The sequence below is a fragment of the Heterodontus francisci genome, chromosome 2 (genome assembly GCF_036365525.1).
Source record: "Heterodontus francisci isolate sHetFra1 chromosome 2, sHetFra1.hap1, whole genome shotgun sequence".
Lineage (NCBI taxonomy): Eukaryota > Metazoa > Chordata > Chondrichthyes > Heterodontiformes > Heterodontidae > Heterodontus > Heterodontus francisci.
The window spans coordinates 165,445,399-165,459,599 of record NC_090372.1 but is presented as its reverse complement, the minus strand read 5'-3'; the positions used below and the strand labels follow the sequence as shown (position 1 = coordinate 165,459,599).

Sequence of the window (14,201 nt, the reverse complement as noted above, 5' to 3'; positions counted from 1 at the left end):
TTCAGCTATATCCTAACACATCTAAACTGTCACATGCTGGTTCCAAAACTACTTCTACATCAGGAATTTTCTTTTCAGCTTACCTGGAGTGATATTTTCCTTGCTTCACCTTTTGGTCATTCTGCAGCCTCATGTTTTCTAATTTGACTGGACTTGGGATGAACCCTATTTCACAGCCTTCTTTAACCAACCGTCCTATCCACCAATCATTGCTGAATTTCTAAACATGGGAACAAATAAGGAAAAAAATATAAAAATATATACTTCTGTTAAGACAAGGTTTTGTGTTAAATGCTACACCATGAATCAAACCTACTTCTTTGACATGTAGAAAATCCTTTGCTTCGAATGAGATAGCCATGCCTGGGACAGGGACATCATTATCCAATGCTGCACTGTAGCCGACATTTGTCCGTACAGCAAATGCAACAGGTTTAGTCTGTCAGGAGAAATAAATAAAACTTTTTTTAATTAAATATTTCTGGTTTACTGAGACCATGGACAACGTTTTGAGCATTCAGTGTTTTGCAGATGCCTTCCAAGAGAATCGTTCCATTGATGCACTGGACATTATGTTCACCACACCCTAACTGTGCATACAAATAACAATTTAGCATTATGCACAGACCAAGTAGAAACTGATTCAATTATCACATGAATGTTTCAATCACAATCTATTTCATGCAGCCCAGATTTGATTTGCATGAGAGAAGCCAAATGCATGAAGCACACAAATATTCAGAACTTAAAAATTGTTGTCACTCACTTTTGACTTTCATAATTAAAATTCAGCAATTTTCCACCAATGTTAAAAATAAAAGCAGTGCTTAGTTTTTGGATGGATATTTCCCTTTTTCTCTGCTTTCCAGTATCCACACTCGCAACCTCATATGGCTCTAGACAATTTTGTGCCTTTCGATATCAGACAATTGCTTAAAGGGCCAGGCAGAGTTGTATGCTTTCCCTCCGAATGATCCAAGATGGATTGTTGTACAGCAGGACACAGCAAATCCTCCATTACAACATATGGGCCCCCAATGAGAGTCCTTTTCTGACTGGAATCATGCCACTCAAGTGCATTTCACTTCAAGGAACACTCTCAAGGCACATTCGCCAATCATGTGCTCCCAGCAGAAAGCCTCGTGAAACAGAAGCTACAGTTGGAGCTGGAGATAAAACACTGTGAATCTCCAACCTGTATCCAGTCAAGTTAAGCACCATGCTGCGAGTGCAGGGTCACAGAATAAACCCTCACATTCCTGGGAAAAATTCAGTTCTTCCCTCACAACAAATAGATTGGTCTACATCATTTCCATTGCCCTTCTGAGAGTTCTTTTTTCCCCTAAAATGAAAACCTATTTTGACAATTTCAAAGTTAAATACAATCTAAATCATACAATCTACAATCATAGAAAGCTATAAAATTCTAACAGGACTTGACAGGGTAGATGCAGGAAGGATGTTCCCAATGGTGGGGGAGTCCAGAACCAGGGGTCATAGTCTAAGGATACGGGGTAAACCTTTCAGGACTGAGATGAGGAGAAATATCTTCACCCAGAGAGTGGTGAACCTATGGAATTCGCTACCACAAAAAGCAGTTGAGGCCAAAACATTGTATGTTTTCAAGAAGGAGTTAGGTATAGCTCCTGCAGCAAAAGGGATCAAAGAATATGGGGGGAAAGCAGGAACAGGTTACTGAGTTGGATGATCAGCCATGATCATAATGAATGGCGGAGCAGGTTCGAAGGGCCAAATGGCCTACTCCTGCTCCTATTTTCTATGTTTCTAAAACTAATCAAATACAAGGCCAGTTCACCATGATTAATTGGATGTTACCATCACTCATTTGGTTTAAATATACAACTTAGTTTGATGGCTAACTGAAAAAAAAAAATTAAACATTTAAATGACTTACAGTCTGTCACACTTCATGACCAATTGAATTCTTAATACTTCCCCAGTACTGATAATGGAAACTATTTCCTGCACATTTAATGAGTTTTATAACAGCAGCAGAGTACAAGAGCAAAATTAAGACAATTCAGCCACAGTTGGAGTCCTATGTGCAGTTATAGAAAGAATAAGGAAGTCATCAGGTGGGAAAAGCAAATCTTGGACGCAAAACTATAGGTAAGAGGAGATATGAGCTCCTGGGATCATTTCCACCAGATTAGAAAATGGGTCAAAATATTTACTAGGTGTTTCTTTTTTAAATATTATGAATGATTTAGATAAAGTAAGGAAATCCTATTTCCTCTGGCTGAGAGTCAATAACAAGGGGTTATCAATTTAAAATTACCACTAAGGGAGTGAGAAAAGAAACAAGTAGAAATTTATTTACAAAGAGTTGGAATATTGTCAGAGAGCAGCTGAGGCAGAAACCATTGCATTTTAAAGTGGAATAAATATTAGAAGCTGAACGATGGGGGAAATAACAGGCAATGGGATTAGTTCATGCAAAAGAGCCATCACAAAGATGATGAACTGAATGGCTTCCTTCTGTGGGATAAACTGAAGTAATTCTAAGGGGCTGAACTTTATGGTGGTGGCAAGGGTCCTGATGCCGGCCAGAAAGGTGGGGGCGGGGGGGAATCCCTGCCTCGGCTATTTTGGGGACCCCTAGCCACATTTTACAGTGCCTGGGGCCAGGGTTCCTGTCCCGCCAAGGATGGGGATCCTGGCCAATCAGAGAGCTGGTGGCTCAGCAGTGCCACCAGGAGCGGTGGCCGGTGCTGGGACTGCACCCATGGACAGGCAACATGGACACCAGCCTCCGTTGCAGATAAATGCAGGCAAATTCACCAGGGCCAGTCAGGCAGGCCCAGGTGAGGGGTTGTTGGTGAGGGCAGGGGTGCCGGGGTGTAGGCGCAGGGGTGGTCTTTGCCACTGAGGCCCCCCCCCACCACCACCAACCCCAGCCCACAGCAAGGTCACCTGCTGTCCCACCAGCCACTGGTAAAATATCAGCGGTGGCGGAAAGAGACCCTTAATTGCCCATCTAAGGGCCTCAATTGGCTTCTGGGCAGGAAGGCTGCCCTCGACAGTCCCTGCCCCTGACAAAATTCAATGGCGTCGGGAAGGCGACAGGCACTAAAACCTGTGCCTTCCCACGCCATTTTATGGAGCCCCCCCTCCAACCCCCTCGCGTCCCTGCCTGTCCCGAGAGGGCTAATAAAATTTAACCCAAGGTTTCTGTATTGCTGTGCTGTGATAGAATTGCAAGCACCACTTTGGAGTTCAAGTTCTAACATAACACCTCAGACCAGCCTAACTAGAATAGGGACCAGTACAATTTAGAATGTCGAATTCCACATTAAATGCTGCGTCTCTTAGTACTGACAGTACAGTGGATATACACAAACCAGTTTGCCAAGAAAATGCCATCCATAGATCAGGATTTCTAAGAATAGGGACAAAAACAGTAAAATTAGCAACTCTTCATGGAACAACCGATTGGATAATGTATTCAAGCCATTCAACATAAGCAAGAAACAACAGAAAGCGGTAAATAAAATAGTTTACCCAAGAATGAATTGTGTCACTATCACAGTGCAGTATTTGGCATTATCTTGTCTAAAAACCATTACTGGGAAACTTGTTATATTAATATCAGGAATTACACTTAACAGGACTTAACAGGAAACAGCTGGCTATAGTGGAATTCTATAAAGGAATTGGGCAGAAGTTGGTGTGAAGCTAACAGTGGAATTTTGCATTATGGGCATACGTTTAAAGTGTTTTGAATGACTAAATTCCTGTGACCTGGTGGCCCATTCCTAGACTCTAAACTTAACAGCAGACTTTCATGTCCTCGCAGTGCCTTCTCAATCCACTATTCCTTTCTTAGCAAGATGAGTTCAGTCAGCTCTTAGCTGAGCTGCTAACTGTGAATAAAGTATTTATTTTATCTTGGCAATGTCTAAAACTCTCATAAGGCCCCTCTGGCTATGGCGAAGTCCTGGGCAATGCTCTTTTTAAAAAAAATAAAGGCTGCAAGAATAAAATATCTCTGGTGAGTGATCCAAAGGCAGAACCATGGATTTAATGAGCTTGATTGCCATCTTGGGATTAATCCTATTGACGGATCGTTGATCAACACAACTATTAGAGAAAATGTGCCCCATTCTACCAGCCATTGGAAGTTATAAGAGGACAAAGGTCTTACGGGGAGAAAAAAGGGAAAGGAGGTCAAAAGCAAATAGATAGATAAAAGTCTGGTGGTACTATCCAATGGAATTGTGGGAGCACCTTCACCACACAGACTGCAACGGTCCAAGTAGGTAGCCTCTACTATAAGGAGATAAAGGGTTAATACTGAAGACAATGAGAGCGACCCATTCCACTGTAAGAGTGATGATGTAACAGTCACATGGAATGAGCTTGAGAAGAGATAGCAACACAGAGGATACAAGCTCAAGAGGCTTGCGCAGAGTGTATATAGTAAATGTAAATAATAAAGAGCCATTAGTTGACTTTATCCAGAGTCTAAGACTTTCTCCAGAATGCCCTAGCTTTGCTACAAATGCAACAACACAAATGGCTCAACATCACCTTCTCAAGGACACCCAAGGATGGACAATAAATGCAAAAGCAAAATACTGTGGATGCTGGAAATCTGAAACCAAAACAGAAAATGATGGAATTACTCAGTAGGTCTGGCAGCATCTGTGGAGAGAGAAACAGAGTTAATGTTTCAGGTCTGTGATCTTCCACCAGAACTGAGAAAAGTTCGAAATATAGTAATTTTTGAGCGAGTGAAAGGGGAGAGGATGGGAAAAAAAACAAAAGGGAAGGTCTTTGATAGTGTAGAGTGTGGAGGGGATGAGAGATCAAATTACAAAAAGATTCATGGTGAAAAGGCAAAATGAGTCATAATGGAACAAATACAGAAACAAAAGAAAATAAAAGCAAAATACTGCGGATGCTGGAAATCTGAAACAAAAACAAGAAATGCTGGATTCACTCAGCAGGTCTGGCAGCATCTGTGGAAAGAGAAGCAGAGTTAACGTTTCGGGTCAGTGACCCTTCTTCGGAACTGACAAATATTAGAAAAGTCACAGATTATAAACAAGTGAGGTGGGGGTTGGGCAAGAGATAACAAAGGAGAAGGTGCAGATTGGACCAGGCCACATAGCTGACCAAAAGGTCACGGAGCAAAGGCAAACAATATGTTAATGGTGTGTTGAAAGACAAAGCGTTAGTACAGATTAGGTGTGAATATAGAAACAAAAGATGTGTCCAGAGGAGGTGTAAATGGCAGGATAGTAGCTCTATGAATGCCAAGTGAAGGAATTAAGAAGGAAAGAGAGAAAAAAAAACAGCAAAAAAAAAGCACGAAACAAAATGGGTGCAGAGGTTATGATCTAAAATTTATGAACTAAATGCTGAGTCCAATGGACAATAAATGTTTGTCTTTCCAGTGACAGTCACATCCTGAAAATGAATTAAAAACAGGCACACACACAGACACAAGTTCCAACATGCCATGGAGCGAGCAGCAGGATAGTAAGGCATGTGTTGTCCTATGATAGCAGTGTCTCAATCTCAGCAGTGCTGCTGTATGGTGGGAATGAACTGGAGGTTCATTCCAACAGCTAGTTACCTGCCTGGCTTCTCATCAGGAGCTGGTGCCTGGCCCAACAAGGATCTTCGAGAGGGAAGAGTGATAGTTTTATAAAATAAACACACTACTCATGTATAGTTTTTTTAAAATCCTCATCCTCTGAAGATACGCATGATGGAGTACAGTTCAATACACATGTGTGTTCAACAAGGCCATTCTTCATATTTAAGCCTCTGTGCTGTCAGCCTTCTTGTTTAACATTCAATCATTCAATCTTGGATGAGCTGCAACTTACTCTAAACACTGGAAAGAGTAAAGCCATAGGGCTGAATTTTAATTGTGTGCCGCGCTCCACAGCTGTAAGCCCTTAGATGAAATTACCATTTTTAAAGGTGTAGCATTATTAATTTTTATTTAATAAAAACTGTTGTGATGGAGGCCCGACCCCAACCACCTACCGCCCGCACCCCCCCCCCCCCCCACCCCCCACCCCCCACAGTGGTAATTTCATTGCCCGGGATAACCGGAAAATGTATTTTTCCCTAACCTAACTTTACCCCCAACCTTCAAACTTTTGCCCTTCAACCCCATCCCAACAATCACACGACCAATCAAAATTGTTTTGCCCGCTCCCCAACCCCTCCAGCCCTGAAAATTTTGTCCCACCCCACCAGGTTCTTGCATCAGAACTCCATACACTGCTGCCTGCAGGTAAGTTTATTTGCATCTACTTAATGTTAATCTACATAGTTAGATGAAGGGCCCGCCGCTGGGTGTGCTGCACCAAGGTCCCCCCGCAGCTGGTAATATGCGCCGGCCCTTCTCGATGTCGCGGGTCAAGGCAGGCCTCTCCCCACAGAATTTTACCGGCCCCCATGCAGTGACCCACGGCGTCGAGGGGCCAGTAAAATTCAGCCCATTGTCTTCAGCCCTCACCACAAACTCTGTACGGATTTCATTCCCCTCCCCAACCAGTGCATCAGATTGAAGCAACCTGTTCACAAACCTCAGCATCCCACATGGCCCTGAACCAAGCTGAACCAGCACAAATACTGTCTATTTTCACCTCATGACATTGTCTGCCTCTGGCCTTGCCTCAGTCTATCTGCTGCTGAAATTCTGCACTCTGCCAGTCCCCTCTAAACACTGCCCCTCCACTTCTTTCTCCCTCTTTAAGACCTTCCATAAAAAAACACCTCTGCCCAAGTTTCTGGTCACCTTTTATAATAGTACTTTCTTTGGCTGGGTGTCCACTTTTTTCTGATTATGCCTCTGAAGAATCTTGTTAAAGCCACTATATAATTGCAATTTGTTGTAAACATATTCAAATGGTAAACCAAGATCAGTATAAAAAAAGCTATAGCCCCAATGCTCTATTAATAAAATGCACAGCTTAAGGCCAGTACAGATTCAGATTTATTGCACAACTGCACATTCTAAATCCTAAAACAACCAAGAGCACTTTTCAGAATAAGCTTGGCTTCTTAGTTGGACTTTCATTTCCTTTTGGAAATGATTCAACATATTTAACTGTACTGTTTGATGAAGCAACTCATCTCAATATTAGAATCATATAATGATACAGCATGAAGGTAGACTATTCGGCCCATCAGGCCTGTGTCGGCTGTTTGAAAGAGCTATTCAATTACTCCCGCTTTTCTACTCTGTCCCCACAGCCCTGTAAATTCTTTTGCCCTTCAAGTATTTATCCAGTTCCCTTTTGAAAGTTACTATAGCACCTGCTTTAACCAATCTTTCAGGCAGTGCATTCCAGATCATAGCTCGTGACGTAAACTGTTTTTCACCTTGTGTCGCCTCTGGCTCTTTCGCCAGTCACCTTAAATCTGTGCCCTCTGGTTACAGACTTTTCTGCTGCTGGAAGCAGTTTAACCTTATTTACTCATCAAAATCCTTCATGATATTCAGCACCTCTATCAAATCTCATCTTAACCTACTCTGCTCCAAGAAGAATAATTCCAATTTCTCCACTCTCTCCCACATAACAGAAGTCCCTCACCCCTAGTACCATTCTAGTAAACCTCTTCTGCACCCTATCTTAAGACCCTGACATCCTTACTAAAGTGTGTGGTGCCCTGATACCCTCAATATTCTAGCTGAGGCTTAACCAGTGCATTATAAAGACCCAGACATACATACAATATAAACAATAGAAGTTGTGTGTAAAATGCATCAGATGATAAAGTTAGAGCATAAGTCTTGCACCACAATTGAGAGGTTTAGTCCTACACTCCTGATCTCAGTTACAGTGCTGAGGAAAGGTTGATGGACAATCATCCCTGGATTGATTATGACTTCCCCCATTAATTAGCTCTGAGTGTCTCGGAGACCTGAGAGTGAGCCGGGCCCTATCAGCCACAGATGTGTGTGCCTTGTGAGTGACAAAAAATGTATCTGTTACAGAAGATTAACAAAATCATTCATTCTTCCTGTACACAATATGGGCTGGATTTTGTGTGGCCCCCCCCGAGGCAGTGTTGGATGCTGAGGTGGGGCGGGTGGGCATGGAGTAGCGCAAAAGGTGGCGGGAGGTGCAGCGGGGCAGAGGGCCTGTCACATCCCCCTCACCAAGCAAACTTCCTTGACAGGATAGGCTGACATGGGCCTTCTCACCCAGATGCCAATTGAGGCCCTTAAGTGGCCTATTAATGACCTATTAAGGGTCTCTTCCCATTTAGGAAGGCCAGAGGCCGACTGGAAAATTCCAGTCTGACAATAGGCTTTAAGTGCCTTTAAATACCCTTAATCGGCTACCTGCCGCTCCCCCAAACTGCCTCTGAGAAAATGATCTGACAAAGGCTCCTGTCTGACTTCCGTGCTGGCTCCCATTGGGGGCCAATAATCCTGCCCTGTCTGTCTGGTACATGTGAGTTTTTGGTGTTTTCTGGTACTTTCGATCATTGTTTCCAATCTTCAGGGCCTCAATTGTTTAACAGACATTTGTAGAAGGTGGCTTGCTTAGGACTATTGTATTAAAATTGCAGTCTGGTGTGAAATATCAAATTAAGTTATTATAAATAGCCCTTTAAATCAGCCAATTCAAACAATAAAATTAGAATGTTAAATAAGTCAACCATAAAGTCATCAAAATACATCAGGTATTGAGATCATAGAGGTTGAGCGAAGCTCAATGACTCATGACAGTTTCAGATTTACGCAAACATTACACTGGATATCTTTGAGAATGTACGAATACGAAACAGTGGGACTTAGTAAAACCAATTTCAAAAAGTTGTGTCATCATTCTTCATACCCAAATAAAAATAAGCATAACGGCTCAAGAAAATCCACATTTCCAAAGTAAAAATAATCTTGTATTTTGTTTATTGAAAAACCTAGATGATAGGTTAAGGTCCATAATGCAAGACAATATCAAATACGAAATAGCAGAAAAGAGAAACAAAATGAAGTAGTACTGACAAAATGCCAATTGATACATTTGCCAATTTAACATATTTTTACAAGTGAATTTAATAGACGATATGGATAATCTGAAGTTGTGATATAAATACTGCCACTGGTAAAGTTCCACTCTCAGCAACGAACCTCCATCCCCCACCAGGACGGTCTGCTTCTTCCTTGAATAGAGACCCAAACAGTCCCCATCCACCACCGCCCTCCTCTGCCTAGCTCAACTTGTTCTCACATTGAACAATTTCTCCTTCAACTCCACTCACTTCCTTCAAGTAAAAGGTGCTGCTATGGGTACCCGCATGGGTCCTAGTTATGCCTGTCTTTCTGCGGTATATGTCAAACATTCCTTGTTCCAGTCCTACTCAGGCCCCCTCCCCCAACTCTTTTTCCGGTACATTGATGACTGTATCAGTACCGTTTCCTGCTCCCGCACCAAACTGGAAAACTTCATCAACTTTGCTTCCGATTTCCACCCTTCTCTCACCTTTACATGGTCCATCTCCGACACTTCCCTTCCCTTCCTCGACTTCTCTGTCTCCATCAGGGTGGCACAGTGGCGCAGCAGTTAGCACCGCAGCCTCACAGCTCCAGTGACCCAGGTTCAATTCTGGGTACTGCCTGTGCGGAGTTTGCAAGTTCTCCCTGTGACCGTGTGGGTTTTCGCCAGGTGCTCCAGTTTCCTCCCACAGCCAAAGACTTGCAGGTTGACAGGTAAGTTGGCCATTGTAAATTGCCCCTAGTATAGGTAGGTGGTAGGGGAATTGAGGGAAGGTGGGGATGTGGTAGGAATATGGGATTAATGTAGGATTAGTATAAATGGGTGGTTGATGGTCGGCACAGACTCAGTGTGCCGAAGGGCCTGTTTCAGTGCTGTATCTCTAAATAAATAAAAATAGAATAAATTTCTGGGGATAGACTGTCCACTAATATTCATTATAAGCCCACCAACTCCCACAGCTACCTCAACTACACTTCTTCACACCCTGCGTCTTGTAATGACTCCATTCCATTCTCCCAGTTTCTCAGTCTCCGACGCATCGACTCTGATGATGCAACCTTCCACAACAACGCTTCTGATAGGTCTTTCTTTTTCCTCAACCGAGGATTCCCCCCCCACTGTGGTTGACAGGGCCCTCAACCGTGTCCGGACCATTTCCCGCACTTCTGCCCTCACCCCTTCCCCTCCCTGCCAGAACCGTGACAGGGTTCCCCTTATCCTCACTTTCCACCTCACCAGACTCCACATCCAAAGGATCATCTTCCGCCATATCCACCACCTCCAGCATGATGCCACTACCAAGCACATCTTCCCCTCCCCTCCCCTGTCAGCATTCCAAAGGGATCATCACCTCTGCGACACCCTGGTCCACTCCTCCATTACCCCCGACACCTCGTCCCCTTCCCATGCAATCACAGGAGGTGTAATACCTGTCCCTTTACTGCCACTCTCCTCACTATCCAAGGCCCCAAACACTCCTTTCAGGTGAAGCAGCGATTTACTTGTACTTCTTTCAATTTAGTATACTGTATTCGCTGCTCACAATGGGGAGACCAAACACCTCCGCTCAGTCCAAAAGCATGACCCCGAGCTTCCAGTTGCTTGCCATTTCATCACTTCCCCTGCTCTCATGCCAACATTTCTGTCTTTGGCCTGCTCCAGTGTTCCAGTGAACATCAACGCAAGCTTGAGGAGCAGCATCTGATCTTTCAATTAGGCACTCTACAGCCTTGTGGACAGAGCATTGAGTTTAATAACTTCAGAGCATGACTGACCTTTTTTAAATATTTTATTTTTTAACCATGTGCCTGTTTTTCATACAGTCAGAGCTGATCATTATTCTGCTATTAGCACTCTCTCTGGACTAATGCTTTGTCTTTCACCACAAGCATTAACACACTCTTTGACTTTGTCCAAGAACAGCTTTGTTATTTAATCTCTCCTGTCCTCTGCCCTATCAAACACCTTCCCCTTTGTTCTCTCCCCCACCCCCCTCCCCTTCACTTGCTTAAAACCTAATTCTTTTCTAACCTTTGACAGTTCTGATGAAAGATCACAGACCTCCGCTTCTCTCTCCACAGATGCTGCCAGACCTGCTGAGTATTTCCAGCACTTTTTGTTTTTATTTCAGATTTCCAGCATCTGCGGTATTTTGCTTTTATTATAAAAAAAAGTTAGGGGTTGTCTATTTAAGAGTACGTGAATTTTTATCAGCATTCTAAATCTTAGTTACTACCAAACAACATCTCTGGCATTAAATTTTACATTTACGTGTGGAGTTTCATTCTTTCAAATTTTAATTCATGTTGGAATTTGTTTTAATTAACACACTTTTTAAAACTTTCTCTTTGTCCCTTTCGTCTCTCACTCTAAATCCTGTCTTTCCCTCTCTTCATTTCACTTTCTATGCATGATGTTACATTTAATTCAATGTTCCAACTTACACTTCCTGGTTTAGACTTTGCATGCCTCAGTAAAGATTCTTTAATTTGATTGGTTGAAGAGACACACTGTTGCTCGTTCTGCTCCCTTGTAGAGGAAGCCATTCTTCCATGCTCTATCGGACTCCCGAGATTCATAAGTTGCCCCCTAAAGCCCACAAACAATGTGGGCAGGTATAAGTGAAATGCATGGCAAGCACCATTCATTCACTGCTGATTCCAAAATCCAGGCTGTAATCCAGCCACTAGAATGGTAGGAACATAATCAAAAACCTTTCCTGCAGCTTGTGAATCATAAAAAGATCGTTCTATCTTGAAATATATGTTGCTGGCATCTCTGTTGCACGAAGAGGCATTCATCTAATTTATTCCATCACTTATTCAATGCATCAATATCTACTTGGGGTAATCGGTCACATCTATACTGAGAGACTTTGGCCATGCGGCAAGATACAAACGATAGGCAAGCTTCAAAGGGACGGGGAAATATATGCAGACAACTGTATCCCATTACGAGCTCCAAATATGAAGCATTCTGTGATAGTGACTTAATTATAGTTGATGGCAATCAACAGCATTCCAAAGACAAAGGTCTTCTCCGAATATCAGATACAATTTTTTGCAACAATCTGGAGTTACACTGACGCAGATCAGCATGTTTGTGCTGTGACGTAAAATTGTGTCATCATGCTAACATGCATGACTTTCAGGCCTAGCATCTGTTCTCAGGCTTCTAACATCAAAACCTAGATTGTCTTCTTGCCAAGATTTCTGGCTTAAAATTTGCAGAGCAGGCTTTGAACCTGCCTAAGCCAGAAAGGTGGCAATGGCAGAGAGTTTCCAATTTCTTAGCACCAATCAGCAATCTGATGGTAGACTTAATGGGATGCAGCACTTATTTTCTTATAAACAGATAGGTAGTTAACATAAAATCAAATATTGTGCTATGGGCAGACTGCAGGAAAAGGAAGAAAAAATACCAACTTGCATTTATGCAGCTTAGGATATCCCCAAATTTTTCTGTACATTGAACTGCAGTCACCTTACTAAGCAAGTACACTTGACAGGCTTTTTGTGCTACATAATCTTTAACATCTACTTCAACAGGCAGACAGGGCCTAGATTATGTGCGAAAGTCCTGGAGAGAGGCTTTAACACAAACTCTTCTGACTCAGACGCCAAAGTGCTACCCGCTGAGTCAAAGTGCTGAGTCAAACAAAGTGCAGAGTGGAGTTGATAGTTTAAATGAGAAGCAAGGTTAGTGCAAGCACATGAATGTGGAAGTAGGACACTAAAACAAGGTGGCTGAGTGGAAAGTGTGAAATTCGTGCAAGGAAGGGAGTGCCAGATTTAAGAGAACATGAAGGGGAGATTCTTAAGGATGAAGATGAGAGGACTAGAGACTGGTGGTGTGACTTAGAGAATTGAGTGTTTATCAGAGAAAACATTGTAGTAGTTTGCTAACCAAGAACACAAGGAATAGGAGAAGTAGACCATATGGCTCATCGAGCCTGCTCTGCCATTCAATATGTATGTATCAGTAGTTCGTTTTTGCTTATAAATATCTTTTCACAGTCAGAATATTGAAAAGGTCTCTGATCGGAGTTACAAGTTGCTGTCTCAGAAGGTCGGAAGACTGAGTGTCCTCCCCACAGCTTACTTTTCCACCTGCCTTTGTATCATCAGCAAACTTGGCTACATTACTCTGTCTCGACATCTAAGTCATTAATATAGATTGTAAATAGCTGAGGCCCTAGCACTGATCCTTGAGGCACTCCACTATGCACTGCCTGCTAACTTGAAAATGCCACATTTATGCCCACTCTTTGCTTCCTGTCTGTTAACCAATCCTCTATCCACGCTAATATATTACCCCCAACACCATGAGCCCTTATCTTGCCTATTAACCTTTCGTGTGGCACCTTATCGAATGCCTTTTGGAAATTCAGGTATACTACATCTTTATCTTCCCCTTTATCTACTCTACTAATTATATCCTCAAAAACAAACCAATAAATTTATTGAACAGAATTTCCTTTTAGTAAAACCATTTTGACTTATTCTAATCATGCTTTGCTTTTCTAAGTACATTGTTAAGACTTCCTCAATAATAGATTCCAGCATTTTCCTAATGATTTATATTCAGCTAACTGGCCTGTACTTCACGGATTTCTCTCTTTATTCTTTTCTGAGAAGCAGTGTAACATTTGCCAACTTCCAATCTAATGGGACAGTTCCCAAATCTGAGGAATTTTGGAAACCATAACATAAGAAATCGTCCAAGGCAAGAATGACTGTGCAGGTGCTAGTGCAGACAGCAGCTGACAGCCCCAATAGCTAGCCCACCAATTGTGCTTGAGGATGAAAGTGTTCACCAACACTTATTGACATATCTGTTGAGGCGATGGGGTGGTTCTCACCATTTTTGTGATTAAATACTTATTCTTTGTTCTGCTTTTTGGGTGCTACTCAATACCTTGGGTCATATCCACCAAGTCAGAATTCATTGTTGCTTTAAGTAAGAAATAGTCTTCTATAACATTTTTCACATTTAACTCGGCTGCACAAACTGCATTGAGCACATTATTATTGTTTGACACTCATCATAGAGCTCTAGTTAAGAATCTGTTCACTACTCTGTACCTTCAAACTATTTCCAGTTAGCAATTTCAAGTCATTTGTGTGAATTAGTAGGAATCACCAAATGAATAGTCTATACATCAGGCTCTATTAGAAGCAATCCAACTTTATGAACAGTTTACTATAG

At 42.3% G+C, this 14,201-nt stretch overlaps 1 protein-coding gene across 1 annotated transcript in view; it reads right to left on the bottom strand.

The window, feature by feature from the left end:
* Positions 1 to 14,201, bottom strand: part of LOC137348174 (voltage-dependent L-type calcium channel subunit beta-2-like) — a 126,596-nt gene that overhangs the window by 86,014 nt on the left and 26,381 nt on the right. The window contains exons 3-4 of the mRNA XM_068013485.1: positions 317 to 439; positions 84 to 220 (exon numbers count right to left, since the gene is read on the bottom strand). Of these exons, the coding sequence (XP_067869586.1) occupies positions 84 to 220; positions 317 to 439 (260 nt within the window). The remainder of the gene's footprint in view (positions 1 to 83; positions 221 to 316; positions 440 to 14,201) is intronic.